The following is a 20,691-nucleotide window of genomic DNA, read 5'->3' as shown; positions in this document are numbered from 1 at the left end:
CCTTGCCTGCCACATACATCAACTTTATCGTACGTTTCCACTAATTTATATTGTTTACCTCCTGAAATAAATCAAGATTCATATCCTCGTATGTAGTGTCCCAGAGTCTGTGGAGTGGAAAATGACTTAATTTGACAACTTTAATTATGTTGTTTGCAAAAGATTGTTTAACACCATCTGCTGCAAAGACCTATACTAATTAGTAGGTCTCCGTCCAACAATCTAGGGTTTCAACTTTCAACTTTCAACTGATGTGTTCTTTTTCGACTTAACTTTCAACTAGCGGATAGGATTAAACATTACCATGTAGGAAGGGAGAGGGGAGGGGACCATTGGATTTTGATTCATAATTAATTAAAGCAAAATGCTTTTAATAAAGGCTAATGATATATACTCCTATAACAAAATATGACCTAACTTTGTGCCATTTATACAAATTTGCCATCATTTTGTCTCCGCACCAAGATTGAATACTTTATATATTGTAGATCTTTCGCGATACCATGTTATATTATAAATATTTCAAGTTAGCGTAAAACAGACGAACTTGTGCTTATAATAAAGAATCAAATAATACGTAGAGTGAAAAGCAAACGTGTATGTGTTTGAGGCGATTGAGTCTTCAGGTTTCCCAAAATGTTTGATAACATCAACAATATATTAGGGTCAATTAACTCAGACGAAGAAGGAGGGATTAAGGAGCAAGATAGGTTATTGCCAATAGCAAATGTGGGGAGACTTATGAAGCAAATTCTTCCTCAAAATGCCAAGATTTCGAAAGAGGGCAAAGAAACAATGCAAGAATGTGTATCTGAATTCATTAGCTTTGTTACTGGAGAAGCTTCGGATAAATGTCACAAGGAGAAGCGCAAGACATTGAATGGAGATGACATTTGTTGGGCTATGGGAAGTTTAGGATTTGATGATTATGTTGTGCCTTTGAAAAGGTATTTGCATAGGTATAGAGAATTAGAAGGAGAAAAAGCTAACCAAAATAAGGTTGCTGCTGGCAACAACATTGAAGAAAGGCAGAATAATGAACATTGTAATCTCCAGGGAAGTTTTTATGGTCCTTAAGATTTGTCAAATGACAATAACTTTCTAGCTTGGTGCTTGATTAAGCTTAGATTTTCTCCACTCTTTATTTTTATTCTTAGAGAAAGTTTTTACTCTAGCATGTGAAATATTCTCTGTTAGTGATTATGGCATCATCTAATTTTTATGGTTGTGGAATATTATTTTGAACAAGTAATAACCTTCTGTCTGATTCATGTACGTTGGTTTCACACTTGGCTAGTTGGTCATGGTTCTTGATTGAGCTAGAATACACTTTTTTAATTTTAATTTTTTTAACATACAGCCCCCCATTTGGTACTTGCATTGATTACCAAAATTTTACAAAAGGAGGATATGACCATGTCTCCAAATACAAGTACCGCCTTAACTTTCGTTTTTAGACCATTGTATGAAGTAATTACTTCAAGCTCAGTCCAAGACTCATGGAGGTAAGCACAAATTCCTTCACTTGCCATGTCATCTTCATTTGGTACAGCTATCTATCTATTGAGACTTGTTTAATTACATTCAACTTGAACAGACGCTACATGATTTAAGTAGGATATTTTAATTTTTTGTATTGGCTTTTGCTTTATGTTTTATTGGCGACTAACAATATTATTTTGATTGATATGATAAAAATCTAATTTAGATGTGATTATGTGAAATATCATCTTGTACAAAACATTAATGTTGAACAAATTGATCGTAAATTGTGATTTAAAATCTTTTTGCTATAGAGGAACGAGCGAATATCTCTCAATCAGGGGCTTCTGACTTAAAAAAAAAAAAAAAAAAATTAATTCACCCACCTCCATGAGTGGATGTCTTTTCATTATTTGAAACAGAAATATAGAACAGAGAAGATAACTCCTTGTAGCTATTTAGATGGGAACAGAAGCAGAAATACGGAGCAGAGAAGATAACTCCCTGTAGCTATTTAGATGGGAACAGGCTCCAATCTTTGGAACAAATAGGCTTTCTAATAAGCTCACAAAAATTGTTAGATAACCCATCCTATAAGCTATTGCTACTCAAGGAACATCAAAAGTATAAGTTCTATACAAGCTTCTATTCACAGAGAAGGAATTCCTTAAAGTTTTAATCCTGAAGGAAGGAAGGTACATTCTGTCACGACCCTATTGAGGGATACGATTCTGGAAATGAGTAACTAACAAGCACCGCTAGCTATTATGCTCAACCTGAACAAACATAATTCTCAAAGTAAAACTTACTATGAAATGATCACTAAACATCTCCCAAAAACATGCGTATACATAAGCCCACGAGGCTACAAAATGATGTACAAAATATACACTGAAGAGGTCACATAACATCCACTACCCACACATATGTATCTATGAGCCTCTAACTGGAATACTGAAATCATAAGGATGGGACAGGACCCCGCCATGCCCCAAATATGTGCACAAAAGAATATACCAATAAGCGGCAACTCCGGGTAGTGCTGGAGTGCCCTGAGATATCCGCTCGATAAAGCTCCTAAATGTCCGCTCCGTCTCCCCGTCTACCCGCGGCATGAAACGCAAAGATCCATAAAGAAAGGACGTCAAGCATTTAATAATGTACTGAGTATGTAAGGCATGTATAATAACATAATAAAAGAATAGGAGAACATAAGATAAAGAGATAACCTGTAACTGATTGCCTCTTAGTGCAGAGTCATGCATGTTAACTTTCTTTAACATCTTTTGTACATACATTCATATATCATCAATAATGCTGATCCATGATATCATATGTTGCTGCGGAACGTGCAAATTCGATCCATAATATCATATATGCATCATATATCTATACACCGCAAGCAGTAACGACTGATCCATTTATCCATCTATCCCGCGTCCAGGACGATATTATAATCGCTAACCGATCGTGTAGTTATGCGTATATAACGCCTCGCCCTTCTTCCCATATCCCATATATACATACTCATGTATACATACACATCATATACTATAAATAGCATGCATGAGAGCCAAATGAAAGCTATGACTTTATCGGAGTGACGTAAGGTCGGTAACCCCGATTATATTATTGAACAAACATCATCGCTATGTCTCACCTTGAAGAAACTAGTATCATAAGGTGAAACTATCAACAATGAATAACATCAAGGAAATAATGAAATAAGATCATTAACCTCATAATAGCATCAATTCATAAGCTTTAGAATCTCTAGAAATCGAGTTATCATCATCAATATCATAGCACACATCTTATCTCTTTCTCACAAGGAGCTCTTAAGAATCTTTAACTTTCAATTCTTGGAATGTAAGAAGGTCATGGAAATATAGAGGAAATTGTAATGTAGGAGTCATGCCTTTGAAAGAAAAGGACTAGCCTTACATACCTTGTCTCCTTAGTATACGGGTCCCATGAGTCCTCGTACGCTCTATGAATGATTATCTACATTAAGCGAAGTATCTGTATCAACGATGGGTTCCTAACTTATAAGAGAACTCTTTAGACATTTTGTCAAACATTTCATGTGCATGAGATTCATGTAGTTTGTTTCCCTCAATCCTATACTAGTTCCCTTTCCATTTTCACAACTCACTTAACAATCCAAAAACTTCACATTACTACTTTATTTGCGCAAACTAGCCCAACAACATCACAACCATACCAAGTCTAGAACAATTTATCCTCAAGCATAGCTAAGAACAAGTTCTAGCACAACTTAAACCTTACTTTCACAATTTCTCCTTCCCATAAGTTATGTAAATGCCAAATAATACTATAAACATGAAGATGGAGTGATAATATTACCTTCGATCACAAGGATCACTCTAAATTCAAAATTCCTTCACCTCACAGAATTCTCCAAATTCAACACCACAAGAGGAAGAACAATCTAATGATGATCATGAAATTCTTCATGTTAGAATCACTTGGTTTGCTCTTGATTTTGGTCTTAGATCATAAGGAGACTTGTTGAGAGAGTTTATAGAGATTTCTAGGTCCAAAAATTGTGAAAATATGATTTAGGGTCGAATTTGGTCCATTTATAGTATTCCAGAAAATTCTGGACCGACACAACATGCTGCGAAGTTGCGAGGTCGCAAAGAGCGCTTTGCTAGCCGCATGTTGTGTCGCAGGCCTCGTAACATCACCAAAATTCACTGTCACACTTTGCTGTGCAACTGCGTCGCTCGCATGTTGCGCCACATATTGCGTCATAATGTGACACTTTATCAAACTTTTACCGAAACTTAACTCCGATGATCCGAAGAGTCTTAAACCTTCCCGAGGCTTACTAAACATGGTTTTACTCCATTATATACCCAAGATGGACATATCTATTCTCATGACCTCGAAAAATTTGTCCTACTTCCCGAGACTAGGACAACTAGCATTCGGCGAGACTCAACGCATGAAAATGCGAGGTGTAACAATTCTATCCATATTAAGCTCTCCTCTTACTTCTTTAGGAAGATGTTGTTTTTGCAAAATCCAAGTAACTTCATTGCAGTTCAATCCCCAGTTGGCTAGTTTGTCTGCGACTCTATTGCCTTCCCTAACGCGATGTTGTATCTTCCATACTGGTCCAACGTTCTTCTTATTTTCTTGATTGTATCCCAAACATTCCATGGAGAATCTGAGGTGTTGAGCAGCCAATCTACTATAGTTTAGAGTCTACCTAAATTTCAATACTTCTGAAGCCTTTTTCTAAACACCATTTAATGTCAATCTCTAATGCCATAGACTTAGCCACATTGTTGGTATTATTTCCAAAGAATTTTCCATAAGCAGCTATCATGTTCCCTTGATAGTCTCTAATTATTCCTCCTCCACCACTAGGTCCAGGATTCCCTTTTGCACATCCATCAGCATTTAGTTTAACAAAACCAATAGGAGGTTTTTCTCATTTAACAGGGACATGAATAGTGTGATTCACTGCTTGGTACATCAACTCATAAAGATCTTCTCCTTTCATGAAAGGGTCTATAACGTTGAACAGTTTATGAGAAATCATGACTGCAAGTTGATTGATATTGTGTTTGATGTTGGCCTGAGTCATTCATTGATATTGTGTTTGATGTTGGCCTGAGTCATTCTTGTATTCTCATATCTGGATTTGCACCTTGATTTCCATATCTGCCATATTATGATCCCGGGCATGACTTGTAGTAATAGCTTCTGTAGAGGGTTGTTTCCTTTTGTCATCGACCAAGAAGTGACTTGATGTCTCAGACAGTTTTGAACCTGCACCCCACCAAACATATTGTTATAAAAATTCCATATATTTTGTGCAATCATACCTTTGTAGACGAGGTGCTCTTCATCTTCTTGTTCATATTTGTTGCAACATGAACATCTGGATGGAAGGTGAACTTTGAACTTGAGGAGCTTCGACTCTTTCATGGTTTCTGACTCTTTCATTTCTTCTTAAGTTTTTGATTCGTTGGTCTAATTGATTGGATGCCTGACATCAATAATCTTTTCGGGGAACTAATTCTACGATGATAAGCATTAAAGCATGATTAGTTCCAAAATTCTTACTGCTTATTTATGTTTATTGCCTAATCTTTTTCATGGCAAGCACTTGTATATATATATGTATATATATATATATATATTTTTTTTTTTTTGTTTTTTTTTAAAAAATAATGTATAGCAATGAAATATAAACCACGATATCATGTGATAGTGTGGTTATACATTGAAAAGTTTAAACCATACTAATTAATTGTGTCCCAATATTGATTTCTCCACAAAACTCTATTTACTGAAATACTTTTAGTTCTTTCACCTTAAAATCAAGTATGTAGCCACCCTGGTGATTGTTAACTCTCTCCTGAAGCTCCTAGATCTTGTGTGAATTACACTTGGTGTTTTTTCAGAGAATGTTTGTAGCACCCCCTTTGGGAGGATGCCGCTTAACAATGCTAATCAAGCTTACTAAGTTAAAAATAGTTTCAAATAGATAAAGAGTTCAAGTATGCCAAAAAGTTTGTAAGAAACTAATTTAAAACATAATATTTATAACTCATTAGCTGAAGACCCATATGAATAAAGTTCAAAATATAATATCTCAACATAGTAGAATCTCATAAAAAACCCCTTAAAATGTAGATATTCAATTAGGACAAAAATGGACAGCACCTATATTGAGTTAAATCAACGCTTTAGAATTCATCAAACACGTAATAGAGAAATATTTTTCATGCTACAACATCCAAGGCTCATACCAAGCATGCAATTCAACTCCAAATCTCAAATACAAACTAGTTAAGTTTCCCAAGTTCAACATAAGTACTGAATTTAAAATATTACAAGACTTGGGCATGGACACTCCCAAAATAGTCAAGTCATTCAGCAAAATCAAGTAATACAAAATATTAGCATCTTGACCCAAATTTCATTCAAAAGTGCATATCTAAGTGTATCACATGGATCATGTACAGGTCCCCAAAAGTATTCAAAATGAACATGCTCATGCGAATGTGATCTTCATCTAAGCTTCCAAATAGTCTACTTCAATGGCCATGCTTAAGTCTCCCTCGGAACATCACCTACAATAGTAACAAACTATCGCTAAGCATAAAGCTTAGTGGCACATAAACTTAACTAACATTTCATATCAAAAAGTATGCTATGTAAGGAGTACAAAAATAAATTCTAGAAATGAGCATATCAAAATCATCATCAAGTACTTATTGAATGTACAATTGTTTCAAGAGAATCAAATAATAGGGTGTCAAGTGCGCCGGGCCATTTAAACATGGGCCACAAGGGGCCGGGCTGGGGCCCGGGCTCGGAGAGGGAAAATGTGTCCGACCCAAATTTCACCTGGATACAGGCTACACTGCCAACCGCGCGTTAGTGCCTTTGTGGCCCCCAGCCCTGCCACAAGGGGCCGGGTTGGGGGCCGGGCCGTGTTTTAGTTAGTGGGCCGGGCCAGGTTTTAGTTAGTGGGCCGGGCAGGGTTCGAGTTAGTGGGACGAGCCGGATTTTAATTATTTTAAAAAAAAATTCTAATACTAAAATTTATTAAGTTTGATACTTTAAAATCTAGTTGTTGTCAACTTTATTTTAACCATCAAGTTCCTTAAATTGTACTTTGGCCCTATGTTCAATTTATAAATACCATTCATTCTTCTCCATATTATCTCACAATTTCCTACTCTTCTCTTCTCTAAATTTCCTACTCATCTAAATGGGAACTAAACGGGAAGAATGCACATGAGTTTTGATACTAAACCAAAGTTCTTAATTTAATTATCTCATCGGATCCTAAGTCCTAATGTCATGTGCATTGTCACCCTCCATCATCGGCGGAGACATTTCAATATAAAAAATACTTAATTATTATTATTATTATATATAAAATATTTGAATATAATATATATTATTAATATATTATTATATATATAACTAATAGTTTATATTATTATATATGTATAACCTATTGAAATATTTTTGAACTTGTGTAAGCCAACAACAAGATAGTAACTTAAAAGGGGTATTTGATTTATTTCACGCATCAGCAATTTCAGAGGCTTGTCATTTCACTGATTTTGTCAGCCTATTATAATGTCTTGTTGCTTTTGGGCACTGATCAATGTTTGTCCCTCCTTGCAGAAATTTATCTTGGAGTTGCTGCTTGTGTAGGATTAGTTTTACACAATTACATTTATAGTTCTATTTTGACTGCGTACAGATTATTATTCTTGTAAATAAAATTATAAATAAAATTATAACACAAATTTGAAAAGAAATTCAAAGGCTCAGTGAGCCTTTAGTTTTATTAATCGATAATTGCAAAGTCGAATTTAAACTTTAAAGCTTACAGCTACTTTTCTTTGATTTCGTAAACTTAAACTAGAAAAAGAAAATTCAATTTGACAACTCTTCAAATTTAAATCTACATATTTTCCACCATTTTATTCAATTCTTCCATATTAACATTAGGAGGAATTGGCTCAAAATTTTCATAATCAACATCTCCATACATTGGAGATGTTTGTACCGATGGATCTCTAAGTGACATTACATCTTCAAGTTGCTGGTCTTCTCTTGGATCTTGTTCTCTTCCTTGATTTCTTCGCTCGGATCTAATCCAATCTCTGAAACATACTAGAACATTCATTGCATTTTTACCCAATGAGTGTCGGTTGTCTCCGAGCTACTGCCTTCCTTGGCTAAATGCACTTTCTGATGCAACAGTTGACATTGGAACATTTAGCACATCTCTAGCCATTATGCAAATTAAAATAACGAAAATTAAAATTAAAATGCAAGAATTAAAGTACTAAATAAAAGTAAGAGATGGAACGAAGATACCAAATTCTCCGAGATAACAAAATAACAACGTGATCGTAAATTGATGAATTGAATACTTGAAGCCTTCCACTTCATCTTGTTAATTGCAAGTTTGCAAAAACAATTAAAGTAGAATACTAAAATTATAGAAATTGCTGAAAATTAAGAGGGACAGTGAGATAAAATGAGGGATTGTAGTAAAAAATGATGAAATGTATGAGGTATTTATAGGTGAAAAAATGGGTTAAACCGTAATTTTTTAAACTTAAAGGTCAAAAATAATTTTAAGGGGTTGAGGGTTTTTTTTGGGCCAACGGTTGAATTACCAAAAACCAACCGTAGCAACGGTCACTAAGGCCCACTTTATTAATTCTGGGGCCCACCTCGCCCATTAATTGAAAAAAAAAAAAAAAAAAACAAAGGAAGAAAAACTAGTTTTCAACGTCGAAAAGGTCCCTACCCACTTTATTAATTCTCTGGGGCTCACCGACCATTAATTTTTTTTTTTTTTTTTTAAAAAGGAGAGCTAATTAGTTTTCATTTAGTAGCAATTAAATATTAACGGATCCGACTCCTCTCCATTTTCATTGTCTCCATTTTCCCCAAGTTCTTACTTGAATAAGAGACACATTACATGAGTTAAAATTAATGGTTAAGTTTTAATTAACTAAAGTAAGATTCTAACTATGGTTTGAATAATTAATAAATATTTCATATATTTGCTTCCAAAATTTTAAGAATCCCACAATTATAGCTACAGCTATTTTATTGGGATAAAATGTTTTTAAAATACTTATTATTAGTAATAAATGTAGTACTTATCTTTTTTTTTTTTTTAATTTGAAGTGGGCCGGGCCGGGCTGGTGGGTTGTCCACCTTGTCCGGCCCAGCCCCTAATAAAATCCACCTAGCCCGGCCCCTTACACCTCTTAGCTGGGCTTGGTAGCCGGCCGGCAGGCGGGTTTGGGCCCGCCCACTTGACACCCTTATCAAATATCAAATAATAAAATAGTTTAATATATCAATATTCAAAATCTCAAATGTCAAGAAGCTTTCCAAAACTAATTCAAAAAGGTCCACTGATTAGTTAATTGAATAGTGAGCTATGTATTAGATATGAGTGCAAGAAGAAGTAAATTCAAGACATAAGCTTATCCGATTTATCATCAAGTACTTAATCAATGTACGACATTTCAAGAGAACCACCAAACCATAAGATAGTTCAAGATACTAATATTTCAAATACCAAGTGTCAAGAAAGCTTTCGAAGCTAATTCATGAAACGTCATTCAATTATTTACTTTAATATTGAGCTACGTATCAAAAATGAGTCCAAGAACTAAATTCAAGGAATAGACTTATCAAAGTAAGCTATATACTATGTTCAAGAGAATCAAATATCAACCCAAGAAGTAGTTCCAAATAACAATATTCATATCTCTAGTGTCAAGAAAGCTTCCCAAGAAAATTCGAAAAAGTCATTCAGTTAGTGAATTTCGCCCAACACATACGTCATGCCATCACATCAAGCATAATCAAATAACAAGAAGGACCGAAGCCCAAATCAAGAAGGGTCGTCACCTAATAATCAAGAGAATCATGAGCCATGTTGAAAGTGATTTTTCACTCATACTCGAGAATGGACAAAAGTCCATCATCAAGACGAAATGTAAATCCAAAGTCAAGATGGGCAAGATCCAAAATCAAGAAGGGTCGTCACCCAATAATCAAGAGAATCAAGGGCCATGTTGAAAGTAGCTTTCCACTCGTACTCAAAAATGGACAAAAGTCCATCGTCAAGATGAAATATATATCCAAAGTCAAGATGAGCAAGATCCGAACAATACCATGAGGTATGTCATTATAAGTGACAAAGTCACTATCACAAGAAGGACAATGTCCCGACAAGAATGCAATAATGCTCAAGCAATCCGTATATGTGAGCGAATTAAGTCGTCTTGCAAAAATACTTCACATAACTCCAATGTGATTTTAACATACTCATAACACAATTACAAAATTATACCCTCAATGATAACATTATCATATTGAAGTGTCTCAAGATATTCTTTCTCAACCAACAAAGCAAGTAAACTATTAAAGTAGCAACAAAATCAATATGACAACAATTTAAAGTATATACTATTTCACTAAAATTCAAGCTTCTCACAATATCTCAAACAAAATAAATTAAAAGAAAAGTTCAAGTTTAGGTGCAAACCTTGGAGCTTTAGTGCTTGTAGAGCTCAAAAAAATATTAAGAAGTTATAAATCCCCAAAGCAACGATCAAATAAATATGTCGACTTCCTTAGCCAATTTCCCTTAGCTTGTACAAGAGTATGTATGTATGTATGTATGTATGTATGTATATATATATATATATATATATATACACACACACCTTAAATACACAATCAAATATTTAATTAAGTTCAATGGTTTTAGTACGTCGAAACTAAACATGATATCAGTGAAAATCACCCTAAACTATCAAAACAGAAATTTCGGACAACACTGTTGTCTTGTGTTGTGGCTCAATTTCAAAGGGGTAAACGGCAAAAATAGACTTTGTGGTCTTAATGAAAGTTGTAGATATATGTCTTGGGGGTTATATAGAAATTTAAATCACCCCAACATCAATTTCGTACAAAAGTATATGTTCAAAATACTAACAGTAGTACATGGAGGGTTTGTAAAACAAAAATCTGGGCAACATCTGTCCTGTACTTCATCACACCTTTTTGAGTAAATACAAGCAAAACTAGGTTTTGGAGCCTAAACAAAAGTTGTAGATCTATGAAATAGCTTTCCAGATCATCTTGACTCACTTAAAACTAAATTTTATTCAAGGAGATATGCTAAAATTAATAACAGTTGTCCAGTGTACAAACGAGTTTAGCAACTTACCACAAAAGAGAGGAATAGCTTGTGGTTCAACAAGAACAATTCTTGATGGTTGATTTAGGGGGAGAATTTGAGGAGAGGAGAGGAGTTTTGGAGTTTTATTTTCTTGGAGAAAACGAAATTAGAGGTGGTGGAGAGGATATGAGCCAAAAAGGTATATGTGTTACTTGGATAAGGAAGAAAAAAAAAAAGGTGGCTGCCCAAACTTTTATATATCTATTCCATTTCTTAATTTAATTAAGCTAATAATAGTAGGAATAGTTTACATAACTACACCATAACACTTCAAACAAGCTCCAAATATCATCAAATTCACGTTTAGGAAGTGTGAAATAAAATATACCCTTACTATCAAGATATGGTCAATCGAGAATTCAAGTGTTAGTTTAAAAATTCCGGGGTGTTACAATGTTCATTTAATTTTTGTCCCTATTAACAGAACTGTATTAATTTTACATTTTCGCCAGAATTCCTTCTCCTTCATCTTACTTTATGTTCTTCATACATGCTTTAAAAAATTGAATACCTATTACTTATTTGTGGTTATTTTTATTGTTTTGGCTAAAGAAATATGAAAAATATTATTGTTGGATTTTATTGAGCTTGATTATTGAAAAAAACAAAGTGGATCTATTAATTTTTGAAAGTTTGAGTTGAATTTATTAATTGAAAATTGTTGGGACTGATATTAGAAGGATGCATGGATATCAAATTTGAAATCATTTAGAGTTGATTTGGATCAATTCTGAAGAAAAACCGTGCTGATGAATTTTTACACAAAATGGACAACCCTATATAGAAAGCATTTCTTATTTATACAAATCCAGAAAAAGGTCGAACCTCAAGGTAAGTAAACAAAGAGTACAAGGTAAGGAGGATCATGGCGAAAACATAAGCCCTTTTTCTCATTATTTAGCTTGAGAAAGGATTCATGGAAAAGCAAATAGCGGATATAGTTTTGAAAGGAGAAAATTAATGCCCTGAGGTACTGCCCATTGTGTTGGAAGGAACAAAATGAAAGCATAAATCAGGTTAATAAGCAACTTCATAAAAAATAGTAATGGAAGTATTTGATTTTGAATTTGGAAATTAGATACCTTATTACTTCTGAAAGAGACCAAAAGATACAAAGGTATAACTAATAATAGGTGATTTCAACAATTAATTAAGCTACTTGGAAGCTCCTATAATAATATATATTCATGTTATTCCCGTGACCTGCCGAAACAAAGCAAAAATCCCATTTCCGTATCCTCGTATGTTGTGTCCCTGGGCTTGTGGAATGGACAATATTATCGACAATCTTGAACTTGATTCATTGACAACGTTAAAATAAATGATTTTTGCAAAAGGCTGGATTAGGATTATCTCCTACAAGGACCTACTAGGTAGTAGCTAGGTCATCCAATAACAGGACTCATACATATGTTCAAACAGATCTTTTTAGGTGTCGTTTGGTAGTAAACTTTATGGTACAAGCACAGGTGCATTATACATAGTAAGTCCACAAATTTCAACATTTCAAGCATAGTTTAAGACATATAGTTACTAACGCTTGTACGAAGATTAAACATTAACAAGTAGGAAGGAAGAGGGGAGGGGACCATTTGATCCATAATTCACTAAAGCAAGTGCTTTTAAATAAAGGCTACAAATATAATGTTGCTAAATTTCTTTCAAAAGATCCCTCTTTTAGCATCCTTTTTTAATTATATAAACCTTTCCTATAACAAAATGTGACCTAACTTTGTACCACCTATACAAATTTGCCTGCTATTCTATCTCCGCACTAATACTGGATACTTTTATATATCGTAAAATCTTTGATGTCACGCTATATTATAAACTTTTAACCAAGTTAGCGTGATACAAACAAACTTGTGCATACAATAAAGAGGCAAATAATACGCGGGACGAAAGGCGAATGTGTCTGTGTTTGAGACAATCGAGTTTTTAGGTTTCCCAAAATGGTTGATAACATCAACATATTAGATAGAGAGGGCCCTAATTCAAGCGAAGAAGGAGGGATTAAGAAGCAAGATAGGTTGTTGCCAATAGCTAATGTGGGGCGAATTATGAAGCAAATTCTCCCTCAAAACGCCAAGATTTCAAAAGAAGCCAAAGAAACAATGCAAGAATGTGTATCTGAGAGCATTAGCTTTGTTACCAGAGAGGCTCGGATAAGTGTCACAAGGAGAAACACAATACTTTGAATGGAGATGATATTTGTTGGCCTATGGGAAGTTTAGGATTTGATGATTATGTTGAGCCTTTGAAGAGGTATTTGCATAGGTTTAGAGAATTAGAAGGAGAAAAAGCTAATCAAAATAAGGCTGCGCCAAAAACAACATTGAAGAAAAGGAGGGAAATGAACCACAAAGGAATTCCATATTTTTTCTCCCAGGAAGATTTTATGGTCCTTAAAATATGTCAAAAAATACACAATAACTTTCTAGCTTGGTACTTAATTGATTCCGTAAGTACTTCAAGTTATTTTTACTCTTGTTTTAATTTTAAGAAACTAATAGTGCTTTTCTTACTAGTAAAGTGTATGAAACTTAAAATCTGTATTGGTGATCATTGTATCTTCTAAACAATTTCTTAGGTTTGTGCAATATGGTTTTGAACAATTAAACTTCTTATTTTGTATGATGGTTTCACATTTGGCTAGATTGTCAAGGCTCTTAATTCAGGGTTATGTCCTGCACAAAATGAAATAATGAGGATGAAGCTAATAACTTACTTCAAGCTCTGCCCAAGTCTTGGAGGTAAGCACAACTCTCTTCATTTAAACTTGATGAATTCATGCAGCTATATGATTTTACTGGATATTATTAGTTGGACTTTGTTTTGGGGTTAATTAACTACACAAAAGGTCACTCCACAGTAAAACCATCAAATTTATTTTCTAACCATAAAATCACTCAACTTTCACTTAATTTCCAAAAGTATCATTTTTGCCAAAATCCGGCGAAGCTTGATAGTTTTTACCCAGATTCAGAACTCGACCTTTTGTAGAAGAGATAATCTATCATACTAGAAGTGACAAACGTTAAGACGTAGACAATACAAAGTAAAACAACATGCCGTATTTAAGACATAAACAATAGTCACAATACAATATTTTGGTTTTCTACGGTAAAATAATACTCCTACAAAACAAAACGCTATACTAATTCTCTCTCTGCATTGTCACATTCTCTCAAATTATACTAAAATTTAAACACAAAAAAGGAAAAAGAAAAAAAGAAAAGATGAAAAAAGAAAACAAGAAATTTTCTAGTCCAAGACCTTTGGGCGGATGGAGATTGAGGGTAGCACATATGTTGGATGCTTCGCCGTATCTCCTTAATTCAACTAAAATTTTGAACTAATACAACTAGTACTAATTAACTTCTTAATTTCAAAGTCAGAGTATGCTAAAACTCATATGTCATTCCAACATACGTTTGTGAGGTATGTCAAAAACTTTGCCACTTTGCTTCAAATTTCTCTTCAAGAAATTAAAAGCATAATCAATCACAAATCTCTTTGCAATATTAGACCCTTTGCTTGCAATCACATCTTGTTCCTCTACAAAATGAACAGCCCCAACACTATAAGCTCTATTCACAACTTCTATGTCTCTCTCCATAGCATCCTCTTGTATGTCACAATCATGTTCCCATTCCATATTGCTCTGTTCTGTTGCTACTTTGTTACTCTTTGCTGCAATAATCGAAAAAATACAATCGTCTCGTATAAACGTTTTCAGTCTTTCCACCAATAATCTCTCGAAGGGCTCTTCCTCGTTACGCACATCATTGTATCCATATCTCACCACACATCGAAACACGTAGAGATCACAAGGCTTCACCTTCCGGAAAAGGAACCTTTCTTCTACCGGAACTTTGCTTATTGGAAGTGATTTAACCGAAACAAACACGAGGACAGAGTGTAATGCGGGCACATTCTCCACGTAATGCTTGAAGATTGGTGGAATTCCATGATAATCGATGGTAATTTGTTTTGTCCACCGTTTCTTTAACTTTTAAGGGAGAGATCTTGTGTTCTAGCTCGAAGTGGTACTTCTTTCGGTACACATAGTTCCATACGTACGTACATGATAAACATTAGGAACATTGCGAATGCCAGTGGAAGGTAACCAACTTGAGTGAACTTGTACAGGACTGATCTTAGAAATAAAAGCTCAAACAAACCAATGATTAGAACATTGATGATTACAAAAAGAATGTGAGTTTTCCATATCATGATCATAACTAGTAAGACGAGTAAATAAAACAAAAGAAATAGTAATAGCTAATTAAGCCACTAATCATAGAAATATATTCGAATTTCATACATTTTCGTTTTTGTTCTTAAATTACAATTCGTTTTTCTCAAGGTAGTTTCAACTAAGAATGTATCATATTTTTTTTACTTCTTACCTTGTGTTCGACACTCTTATCAGGATCGGTTAAATCAGAATTTGATTCGAGAAGTCCAACGTTAGGGACAATGTATCATATTGTTATTACCTATATTAAATTGGATAAGTAAACTTTTCAGATTCTAGTTGTAATGTCTTTGAAAATTGATATAAACATGGATCTCAACTTTCACGATAGTGCTAAAATTGTATGAGTTACTAAAATCCTATATTTTTAAAAAAAAAAAAAAAAATCACCCTTACTGCCTTAATTAACGAGATACTAATTGACCGAAACCTTTAAGAAGAGATTAATGATACTTCAGACAAATATATTTTAAAAAGTACACAAAAACTTTGAAAGACCAATGATATGAACATAAGGTAGCTAAGCTAGTATTAGGTGGGAGCATTAGTGTTGCTAGTAAAGTCCAATGTCTCTATAATTGTCATTCGTAATAACAACATTCCACTATAACGGCCTGATTTTCTCCGGAATCGATTTTTCATGTTATATTTTACTTCTCTATAACAACATTTTACTTGTAACAACAGTGACATTCATTATAGCGGTACACTCTTTGTAAAATTACCTCTCTATAACAGTCATACTCAAATATTGTTTAATAACATTTTGTAAAAAATGTATTATGTATAAGAATAAAATAGTAAAATATTTATGGTAATCATCATTAATGTCATGCACATAGAAATTTCAAGAGACAGTAGATGCAGAAAGTGACAACGAAAGTGTTGATGAAAAGCATCAACCCACCACCACCACCTAACCACCACCTCCATTTGGGGTGAGATAGAACAATCAAAGTCATAAAGTTTTTAAATTTAATCAACTATTAAGCTCCTTTTGTCAAAGTTTGGACAAAATTCTTGTCAATGACTGAAGCGTTATATTATTAATAAGAGATTTTGTAGCTCTTTAGAATTTACGAAACAATCTAGCTAAAATTGTAGAACTCTTACGTCAACCTTGAAACATTTAAATTCTCAATTAATTTTAAATTCATATGTTCCTTAGATTTTATTTCTTTATGGGTATGGTACAACTAGTTATGGATTTATTTAGTAATTTATTAGTTTTTTAAATTTTTAATTAATGAGGTATAATAGTCAATTGAGATTTTATAATTAACAAGTATATTGTTTTCGTTTACTAGCTAAAAAGTATAGAAAAAAAATAATAGTTTGCGTACTTTTTTATAAGCGTTATTAATAAGAGACCTAATGAGATCTAAACATCAAACGCAAAAGATACATACATAATGGATTTATTTAGTAACAATTTTAGTTTTTAGAGTAAAATCTAGGTATAAAATATTGAGTCACGTGAACACATGGTCACCCGACTAAAAAAATTGAGTATATTATGTATGTAATCCGTAAAATATATCTAATATTAACTAAAGGAACACATGCTCAAACTAGACCGAATGGATCGACCTATGGTTGTGGGATCGAACTCTACTAAATGCACTTTTGCGTTTTTTTTTTAAATAAATAAATTTCTAAGTCACACTTCAAATCTAACTTTAATCCCTTAAGGTTGTGGGATCGAACTCTACTAAATGCACTTAGAAGGCCAAACTTAATTATCGGTGGTAGTCTAAATATATAAAACATATACAATGCTATGTATATTATACGTATAATAAATGTATAGAATATTTATAATATATGTAAATTTAAGTATAAATATACAAAATCTATATAATTGCTGGCTATTTTGTAAACTAGATCACCTAACCAAAGTATTGAGCTATAAATTTTGAGATTTTTACGGTTTAGTAAGAATTATATGCAAGAATAACATATCTTTTTAAAAGTAACAAATATAGCACATTTTATAACAAATATGACATTTTGAAAAGGAAAAAAATACAATATTTTATGCTGACAGTATTTCTTAAAAGAATCATTTAGTATACTTCAAGTATATTATGCTGTAACTATTTTATATAATGTTAATATTCCATCAATATATTATATGTATTAAGTTCATACATTTATTATACGACATATATGAATTGTATATATACAACTTTTATATAATGTTAATATCCATCAGTATTATTTATTGTTCAAACATTTATTATACCAAATATACGAATTGTAATTACATTACAATAATATATATATCACATATACTATTTTTAAAAATTTAAATTTTCAAACAGTAAAAAATTATAAACAAAAACTTATTCTAAATAGAATCTGTAACACGTAGAAATAATGTGCATTAATTGAATTTGAATTCAAAACAATAGAAAATAGATATGGCCCCAATTAGTCCACCTTTTCTTTGGAAATAAAACAAATTGAATTAGCCCTTAAACTTAGCATGTATTTAATTCCTAAGTTTTAGGCATGGAATATGGGATTTGTTTTGGGTGTTGTCGTGCTTAATTTTAGGGGATCCTTATGAAGGTTTATGCTATTTAGGTAATGTTGATAATTATGCTAAAAATTAGTAATGATGTTTTCAAGATTGTATACTTACGAAACTTACTCTTTATGAAAAGCCTCTTGGGTTGGGCTAATAGGTGTGAAATCATAATTTGTAAGTCATTGAATCTGTTTTTGTGTCATTTTACTTTGGGAGAGGGCTCCTCACTCATGGGATTCCAACATGCAACACTTGCTTTTCTAGTGCTTTCAAATAAATATTATGCTAATTTTATCTTTTATATCTAATGTAAACTATTGTGCTGCAATTTACATTGCCGGTCATGAATAATTTCCCATATTTCTTCATTTTGAGATGAGAAAACTACCATTTTTCTCATTAGATATTTATTTAATGCATCATTTAATCCTAAAAAATGGAGTATATATGTACATATTAATTAAACACACTGCTCCTTCAAGAATCTGAAGATCTTTTGTTTATTAGATGTACTAAGATGTATTTTCTCGAGACTCAAATTGAATAACGTAATAGGCTGATTCCCAGAAGTAATAGTAAAATAGGAGGAAAAAAAAAAATCTCCTAAGTAGTATCTATCTATATATTTATATAATCATGGGATATAGGCCCAGTGATGTTGCATGACTCATTGATCAGGAAATGTATTTATATTTTTCCCAGTTTTATGCCTTTTCCCTCTAATTTAAACAATTAAAAATCAACTAATTACATTTTAATTGCAGCTCTTCGCTGAATGCACACCGTTTCGGTCCTTTCTAATTTCTCAGAAATTCAACCGTTTCAAATTACAGACTTAACATTTGCAATTCTTCCAAATAATCCAAATAATTGTTCCTTTGATAAATTAGTAAGGAGAGAAAAACACGGTTTCACCATATAGTCCTCTGAACACTAGCTACTTCAAACAAGGATCTTCACTTTCTCGATTCCAACAACCTCCAAAGCAGAGAAGAAACCAACATATTAGAGGAAATCTTCATCGTAATTGGTAATTTTTATACTTGATTTCACAACTTTGATCTTTGCTATGAATTATAATAAACCATAATTAAGTAATTAAAGTATATGCAGGGGATACCTGTCATATATTCACTAAACATTGTTGATAAGGTTTTTGTGGCCAACCTTTTCTAATATACTACAACAAAATAGGATTAGAACTACTATTTGTTTAGACAAAGAACATGTTGGTGCCTTGGTGCCATTTATGATCCTTTCATGCTTGCAATGGATAACCATTCCTTTGGACAAATTGTTCAGGAATAGTAAGATGCCCCTAATATTAGCCTAATTAATTAGAGATGTTGATTTAAATTGAAGAAGAAGAAGGTTAATCGTTAGATATCTCTATCTTTAAACTAAATGATAGACGTTCGCATGTGTTTGGTAACAGTTACTTTGCACCTAATTCTTTTTTTCATCAAACTGAATTTCTTCTTCACTTCTTTGTCGTTCTTCTATGTTCTTTGTAGTCATATAGTTTATTAGAGTTAAGGAAAGTTAGGTCTTGAGCAAGCCAATTGAAGATACATGAGGATCATATCAGGTGAACCAACATTATTTGGGACATAACAACAGGGAAATCTATATATAGTGAACTGTGTTTTTATGAAAATTTGCTTAACCATACAGTACTTATAATATCAGTACTTTGAGAAATAAATAAACTTTTGACAGAATGAAGTTTTTATTTTTTAAAAATGCTTTTAGATTTTCTAAAAGAAAAAAGAGTATTCGTTTTTAACCTGGAAAAGTAGCAAAAAGAAGGTAATTATTCAAATATTAAGTCATCCATTATTTATGTCAAAAGTCCCATTAATGAAGAAGAACCGACTTCAACAATGGAATATAAAGTAATGATTTCAGCTCTTGGATAGAAGGCTTACCATAAAAAATAATTTTGTTGGGAACTTTTGGATCGTTAAGGCGGTATTTCCATGTATTTATTCTTGAAGTTGGAGTTATTATTGGGGTGATGTTTCTAAGCAATCTTACTATTTTGATTCTTGTGAGAACCTATATTATTGATTGTGATGAGTCTAATTGTAAAGAGATCTCCTAAAGTAATTGATTTTGTACAATAAGTTTAATTAGTTCATTAGTAATTCTAATATTTTCTTAGTTTTGAAAATACTTTTAACTTGACAATCATATAATAGTGTACTTATTCAAAAATTAAGAGCAAAAACTCTATGGTATTATCTTTTTTTTTTTTTTTTTTGAACAAACTTAATATATTAATCACCTCTTCAAACCATTACAACAACAAAAACAAAAATTAACCACGTAGACTTATTGACCAGTCCTACTTTTTATACTCTCCTATGCTATACAGTGTTTATGTAGTATCCTCCCTATACAAATTTCTATCCGTTCTTTCCCTCTACTACTTATTCTAGTCTGCAAAATTTCCTGCATTCTAAATTTGTACTCACTCTGAATGTTGTTGATAATTCTCAGGGGATGAGGTACTCCATTGTCGCAGAGTGCTTCATTCCTGGCTGTCCATGTATAGCATAGCAGGCTTGTTAGTACAACCATCACAAACTCTCTACATTTCCTTCCTTGTGCAGTCCAGCTATCCTTCTC

The 20,691-nt window shown here is 32.9% G+C and overlaps 1 protein-coding gene across 1 annotated transcript; it reads left to right on the top strand.

Annotated features, from left to right (window-relative positions):
* The first annotated feature begins 480 nt into the window (after positions 1-480).
* LOC132068707 (nuclear transcription factor Y subunit B-5-like) lies at positions 481-1,677 on the top strand. Its single transcript, XM_059462380.1, has one exon. It carries the CDS (start codon positions 637-639, stop codon positions 1,075-1,077), a length of 441 nt encoding a protein of 146 aa, XP_059318363.1. The 5' UTR covers positions 481-636; the 3' UTR covers positions 1,078-1,677.
* The last annotated feature ends 19,014 nt before the right edge of the window (positions 1,678-20,691 follow it).

The sequence above is a fragment of the Lycium ferocissimum genome, chromosome 1 (genome assembly GCF_029784015.1).
Source record: "Lycium ferocissimum isolate CSIRO_LF1 chromosome 1, AGI_CSIRO_Lferr_CH_V1, whole genome shotgun sequence".
Classification (NCBI taxonomy): domain Eukaryota; kingdom Viridiplantae; phylum Streptophyta; class Magnoliopsida; order Solanales; family Solanaceae; genus Lycium; species Lycium ferocissimum.
The sequence above is the reverse complement of the archived record's forward strand: the minus strand, read 5'-3'. Positions and strand labels throughout refer to the sequence as shown.